The following is a 7,478-nucleotide window of genomic DNA, read 5'->3' on the forward strand; positions in this document are numbered from 1 at the left end:
ATTTCCTTATGGAATATGTTTCCTAGTTTGACTAGAATTAGGGCTCTCTAGTTACTTATAAATAGAGGTGCTCCCTCATTGTTAAATCATCCTGAAATTATATAGTGAAATCCCTGGCTTGGCATCGCCCCCAGACGTAGATACACATTGTATCGAACTGGGTAAACAACTTCTTGTGTTCATTCTCTTTCATATTCGTGATTGCCTGTGTTTATTTCCCAACATTGTGTACATAATTGTTACACATAGAAATGAAAACTCTTAAATACTTGATTTAAGAAGGTTCATTTTTCGACATGAGATTAATTAACACATTAATTAATTTCAAAACTGCATCTTCATATTTAGTGATAAATTGTAATTCACTATTTTTACTTATCAGAAATTCATTTAGAGAAAATGAATATTTCATGACCATCTATCATAGATAGATTCTATAATATTTAAGTTTACAAAATTAATCTTTTATTACTCGTACAACCCGGTCAAACTGCATTTACCAAGCTAGATTTCAAAAAATATAAATATGATTTTATTAAACTCCCAAACCAAGTTTAAAGATAATTGTAACTTTGTAAGATGGCAAACGAATTTGATTGCTGACTTGATATTACATGACATTCCAAATTTATTTGTTTATTTTTTCTATTTCTTTTTTTTTAGCTTTTACGAAGATTCCAAAGTTAGGCGTTGCGAAAAATAGTAAAAAGCAGCCCTAAAGATATTTAAACTTTTGTGACGCTTTAATTTGCATTAATTTAAGGTGGGAAGCTTCCATTGATTTGGAAGAACCGAATCTAACTTTGAATTCAATGAGCTGCATTCTCACAAGATATATAGTATATTGAATTCGAGAAGTTCAATAAAGGTATAAAGTAAATGAGACAAATTGAAATGAGGACTTTTATTTCAAGCGGGTCCATACATATGTCAACAATTCAACATGCGATGTCGTCGTCATGTATACAGATAGTACAACTGAAAACCATTATTCTGAATTTGGGATATTAATGATTTAAATTATGAAATTGGTTTAATTTTGTTCGGTGTTTGAAAATTGTGAAATCACTATATTTCAATATTTTTCTTAATTATCTCATCTTTATACATAATAATGTATTTTGATTATTTTAAAACAACATAATTTTATTAAAATAAGAAATGTAAAAAGATAGGGGGGAAAATAGAGAGAGAAAACACTTGAATGAAATAAGTCTGTTTGAGCACTAACAAAAAATATAATTTTGTATATGGATGGGATAATTGAAAAAAATAAAAGTTCGTAATTTAATATTTTATTTTCAAACGGGATTTTACTAATAAGAATTTTACCAATTTTGTGATTAAATTACTATGATCACTTTCCTATGCTCAATAACTTATACTATAGTAAGTTATACTGAGAAATATATTTGAACGGTTGAGTTTATAAAAGTGAGATAATTGTGAGGAAAAGAAAGATAATTATAGTTATTTAAGGAAAGAGGACGAGAAATTATATATTCTCTCCGCCCATACAAAATGGTCTCTTTTGTGGATAACACAAAATAATAAACTTGGAATAGTTATAATGATTTTATGTCTTGTACGTGGTAAAGAGGTTAGCGAGAACGATGAGTCATTTTAATTTTTAATGACTCGGATTTTGAGCCGAATTCCGTACTCTTACAGATTTTTTATCGTCAATTTTGTAAGATCAGACATTTATATAATCAGCTCAAGAATTAGACGCCAACTAATTGATTGAACACACCTTAATTAATTGCAAGCATCTAACATTAGCTACATAATCACTAGTCTAAGCGAACACATATTTTTCTACTCCCAGAGACAGAAAAAAAAAGAGAGAGAGAAAAGTTTCAGATGATCAAGTCATGATAGGTCCCTAAGACGTCGGCCATCTCCGGCGAGAAAAACCCGGAGAATTGGGAAGCGAAGACATTGTGATCGACAGCCCCGTGCAGAGAATCCGACGTGTCGGAATTGGAGAGAGAGGATGGAGGGCAGTCCGGGAGCAGCGTGCCATCGTGGTCGCGGTAGTCGACGAGGGCGCCGCCGTCGGAATCCATGTAGGGAGCGATGTCGGAGTTTTTTCCGGTGAGCTGCTGCACCAACGCCCGGAACCTGGCGGCGCTGGTGGTGACTTTGATGGGGCTGGAGATGTATACTACTTTGAGTGATTGCTTGCTCTTCTTGTTCTTCAACATACTCCTCTTGTGATCCATTTTGTGTTGTGTTGTGTTGTGTGTGTTTGAGAGCAATGAGAGATGACATATTTATATATATGGCTTGTAAGTAAGGGTTGTTTCTTGGAAGGATACTGAATATTTGAGGTGACAGGTGAAATATGAAGGTTGGAAGAAAAGACATACAAATAACATGTGTTTGGATTTCCTAGGTTTCTTGATGATTGGCTTATCATTCAATGGCAGCCTTAAGTGACTGCCGTTTTCTAGCTTTTGCCTCAATATTCATTTGGTTGTTTATATTTAGTGATATCACGTGTTGAAACCCCAACTTGAAGGGCTCGACAATATTTTGAGCAGTGTTCAATCAGGGTACGCAGTGGCCCGCTAAGGGAGAGGACAATAACTCACTGTCCTACCAGAAGTCCACCTCATAAGGTCTCACACTTATGCTTGAGAGATGTTGCAACTTCTTGCCTACTTACAAGAGATGATTTTTGTCTCTTAGGTACAAGTCTAATACAATGAATTTGGTTTTTGCTTTATTGAATTAGAAGTTGTGATGTGAAATAATAAGGTGGGAAGAAAGTAGAGGTTGGAATTGGGTTGGGTGCATGGAATTTATATGATGGATGCTGCAGCTGGGACTATACTCATTCACAATTTGACCTCTCATTCTCTTAAACTTGTCCAAATATTATTCGACAAGTTAGCTACGATTCCCAACTTTTTATCCCTCTAAACTTAAATAAATAAAAATGCGTGCTTTCCTCTGGTTTTCGGATGAATCATGGATGTGTTGCCAAAATAACATGCCGAGTACCCCCCATATATATATATTTGCTGATCAATAAAAACGCTTTATTTTGAGCATTCATTAATTGTTTAAACTTTACCTGCTACGCTACTACTGTAGAACGGAGGGACTACCTTTTGCCGTGCTCTAGTCTAAACTCATTGGAGTCCTGAGCTTTGACAAGTCGAAGGAGCCCGAGTTTTCTGAGAGTTTCTCACTATTTAATCGGCAGTCCTTTAAAAGCTTAGATGAGATGAGACGGTCTCGACACAATAGCTTTAATGTTAAGATTGACTAAATCACTGGTGGTATTTACTAGTACCGTTAATGTCATGTGTGACAATCATTTTCTTTGTCATATTAGGAGATCCAACAAGGATCAATCATGGTGGTGAGACAAGACGTTATATGGGATTGAGTTAGAATTTTGAAATTAATTACATTAATTAAACGATGTTGAATTTTAGTACTAGTACTCAACATCATAAAAATATAATTTTTTTATATTTTTATTTGTTTCATAAAAATAGCGTATTTTATTTTTAATAATTCATTTCTTTTTAATAAGGACCTTATTCTCCATTAACAATCCTCAATTATTTTTTTATCACTCTCACAATTTACCAATTATATATTTAAATTTGTGTCATTGCTAAAAAAATTTCTCACAGAGACTTTTTCAGCTGCCAGCTTAGTTTAATTTCACCAAAACTAGGAATGGATGTGATAACTGAAAAATTATAAGTCGGTTTTAAATTTGAAATTTGATAAGTTCAATTGCATAAGTTCTATAGGGTGGTGTAAGAATTGCTGGATACGCTCAGCTACATAAGTTCTATAGGCTGCATCGAGAAGAATCAGATGATCGTGTGAAGACGGACATCTGGAAAACTATCAATCGGATGAAGAAATAGATGGGTCTGCATTCCGACGCCGACGCCTGACTCGTATCTAGGTTTTTATTTGTAGTTTTTTTGTGATTTTCTTTTTTCTTTTAAATGTAGGTTTTTTTTTCATCTCGTTGTATTCTATTTTCCAATCTTGCAATACAACGACGATTTGCGTATTAATATTTTTTTTGCATTTAAATTTATTTAATTTAAAGCAAAATAAATGATGATGTGGAAATGAATTGAAAATGGGAGGGCCCTATGGAAGGACCCTTCCATTGCAGGAAAATAGGCCCTCTCAAAAATTGATGACCTAGAAATAATAAAAAAAAAGAAGGTATTCCATTGCTAACACTGTAAATGATAAACCAAAGCAACTTCATAATATAAATTACAATTATCTCATAATTTTTCAAGTTTGACCACACATTTTTAATTCTCATGAAATTAATAATATTTCCTAAATTAATTTATATCGTTCATTACCCTTGTGAAATAGTACTTTCCTAATTTAATTTATTGAGAAGAACACACATTAGTTGAAGAAACTCTGATTTGATGGCAGCGGCGGGCGGCGGCGGAGGAGCGGGAGTTGAGTGGCACCAGCGCCCGCCAAACCCTAAGAACCCAATCGTATTCTTCGATGTCACCATCGGCAACATTCCTGCTGGCCGCATCAAGATGGAGCTCTTCGCTGATATTGCCCCCAAAACCGCCGAAAATTTCCGGTCATTTTTAACCTCACCATTTTTTAACTATATTCCGATTGCATAATGGTTAAGGCTTATTCAACAGTTCAAATATCTCGATATGATTTTAATGTTTGTTGAACTTGTAAAACATTGGATTTGTTTAGAAGTTTAAAACAATTGAGCTTATGCTAGATTGATTGCACCATAGTTTAGTTGGCGAAGTTGAAAATTGGATTAAAATATAAGCACGATAAGTTAGCAAGTACTTGATGAATTTATTCAAGTTTGTTGAAAGGGTTTGGAAGACCATATGCATTTACTTTTTAGGTTATAAAGTGTTTATATATGCTATTAGGATTATACAAAGCTATATAAGTTGTTAGACAAGCTGGTGCTCCATTTCAGTTTTCTTTACTTTCTTCAGTATTTTCTCTTATTTAAGTTGGTGTTCCATTTCTTACTAATATTTGATTTTCTTGTGTTTTAGGCAATTCTGCACGGGTGAGTACAGGTTCGTAACTCTATTTTCATTCTTATATCATGACCTCTTTATTCTTGTACCGTTCCAGAATGTTTAAATGTTTTGTCCTTGTATCCAAACTGTCAAATTTTAGGACCAGTGAGGCTACAAAATTTGTAGGATTATTGTTTCTTCCAGGCAAAGAATTTGCAACTCTTTTATACTCCATGAAAAGGGTTTAGGGTTTAGGGTTCCATGAAAAAATACTTAACAAAATGTCATTCGGATATTATATGCGAAGATCGGTTAAAACTCTCGAGTTGGGGCAGAGTTATTGTTATAAAACTGATTCAAAGCATTGAAATGCTAAGTGTTGTAGAAGAACAATATTCGTCTTCGAACAAGTGATATATTTTAGAGAGATTCCCTTGTATTGGCAAAAACTTTGGATGGGTGAAATGCACTTTTCAATTAATATTGGGCCTTCCACTATTCTGTATTCTAAATTACAGTGAAAGTTTTCTAAGCTTTCTATCTGAGAGTGTAGAAGAGCCTTTGAAGTTGAATGCTGTAAATAATTTTGTAAAAAATAATTATAGCATTAGCAGGAACAACTTGCTGCTGAGACTTTGGTCAATTCTTCTGTGTACTGGATTGTTTTTTGTTAAACTTTGACATTTTCCATTAATTTCAATGGCATCTTGGTCCAAAGTTGACAGTTGTTCTCATTTAAATTTGGTCCTGTATCTTTGTTGGTTTCTTTTACAGGAAAGCTGGATTACCTGTCGGTTATAAGGGGTGTCAGTTCCATAGAGTAATCAAGGACTTCATGATACAAGCTGGTGATTTTCTTAAGGTCTCTCCTTTCTCTCATCCTATCCTGATTCCTTTAATATGCTGTTTTGAGTAGGCATTTGAACTATTAAGTTAATCAGAAAAACTAATCATAAGCCACCATTCCCTTGACCATAACTTATGGACTGTTGTTTAAATCCATGTCTTTTGTGGCGACTGGTATAATCTAATATCTGGGTTCAGCCTATTCGCATACCAGACCTCAATCCAATCGATGAAACCACTTTGAACAACTGAAAGGACTGTTTTTTGTCATCAAGTTCAAATTCCTTTTATAAATAATTGAATACATGAATTACTTTAAGCACTTATATCTAGCATAATTAGAAGGGTCTTGTACATGATTTGCACATTAATTGCATATTTATTGATCTAGTTTATAAGTTTATTCTTGGCAGGGTGATGGTAGTGGCTGTGTATCAATTTATGGAAGCAAACTTGATGATGAAAATTTTATAGCAAAACACACTGGACCTGGCCTACTATCAATGGTATGATGCATTGTATTTACTTTGTAAATTGAATTCTTTTTGTGGTTAAGTTAGTGATGTAAGTTAAAAAAAGGTAGTGTTTTCAGTGAAAGGAACTGAAGTGTGACTTGGCAGTTCTCTCTGCAATAAGTTTGTAGTATAACTTTTTGCTTAACGTGTAAATAGATTCTTTCTTTTGCCTCAGGAAGCAAGTCAATAGTTTTTTTTGAATGAGATGATCTTAATTGATGAATAATTCTCTGAGTTTGAACATAAAAATACTAGTCAAGAACTCTGTTACAGTCATCTTTTATATATCTATTGATGCTAAACCGTGTATCAAATTGTTTTATCATTGTCGTAATAAGATAATTTTATGATTTTATCACTTGAATTTTCCATTGTGGGAAATTTATCTGCATAAATAAATTACTGTCTTGACCGAAGTTGATTGTTCTATTGTTTTTGACAGGCAAATAGCGGGCCGAATACTAATGGTTGTCAGGTAAACATCGTATTAGACATGTTTATGTTTGGACAAACCATATCCAGTGATATTATGTTCTCTCATGCAAAGTCGAATTGTAGGAATAATGTGGATGCTAAGGCCAAAAAAATGGTCACATAGTTTGCCTAAAATGCACACTTTCATTACTACTTTGACTTTTCTAATTGTGTACTTTCCTCATTATGTTAGTTCTTCATCACTTGTGCGAAGTGCGACTGGCTTGACAACAAACACGTAGTCTTCGGGGTATGTGTACTTTCATTGCTATTGTCTCGTGATCTAGTTATTTATCCTTATCCTGCCAGCATTATTCATTAGCACAAGCTGTTGATTATCTCTGCTGAAAACCCTCATTCTGATGCAGCGCGTGATTGGCGATGGTCTTTTGACTGTGAGGAAGATTGAGAATGTAGCCACCGGACCCAACAACCGGCCTAAACTTGCTTGTGCCATTGCAGAATGTGGAGAAATGTAGAGTTTGATCTCTAATATATTGTTAATTGATGTGGTTATTTTGGGGATTTAAAACTGGTGGCAAAGTGCTGTTTTTAACTGTTGCAACTAGATCCTATTCAGTGTTGGCTACTAACAAGTTGATGAGAAAATCCAACCTTGATGCAA

General features: G+C 34.1%; 2 protein-coding genes across 2 annotated transcripts; one reads left to right on the forward strand and one right to left on the reverse strand.

Annotated features, from left to right (window-relative positions):
* Window positions 1–1,724: 1,724 nt before the first annotated feature.
* Window positions 1,725–2,306, reverse strand: LOC121755713. The gene has a single exon (XM_042151077.1). It carries the CDS (start codon window positions 2,223–2,225, stop codon window positions 1,860–1,862), a length of 366 nt encoding a protein of 121 aa, XP_042007011.1. The 5' UTR covers window positions 2,226–2,306; the 3' UTR covers window positions 1,725–1,859.
* A 2,068-nt stretch (window positions 2,307–4,374) lies between these two features.
* On the forward strand, window positions 4,375–7,478 carry LOC121755705 (peptidyl-prolyl cis-trans isomerase CYP22-like). The gene is made up of 7 exons (XM_042151069.1): window positions 4,375–4,600; window positions 5,052–5,075; window positions 5,793–5,880; window positions 6,278–6,370; window positions 6,822–6,854; window positions 7,047–7,103; window positions 7,222–7,478. The coding sequence occupies exons 1-7, from the start codon at window positions 4,431–4,433 to the stop codon at window positions 7,330–7,332; spliced, it is 576 nt and encodes a 191-aa protein (XP_042007003.1). The 5' UTR covers window positions 4,375–4,430; the 3' UTR covers window positions 7,333–7,478.

The sequence above is a fragment of the Salvia splendens genome, chromosome 11 (assembly GCF_004379255.2).
Source record: "Salvia splendens isolate huo1 chromosome 11, SspV2, whole genome shotgun sequence".
In the NCBI taxonomy this organism is placed as follows: Eukaryota; Viridiplantae; Streptophyta; class Magnoliopsida; order Lamiales; family Lamiaceae; genus Salvia; species Salvia splendens.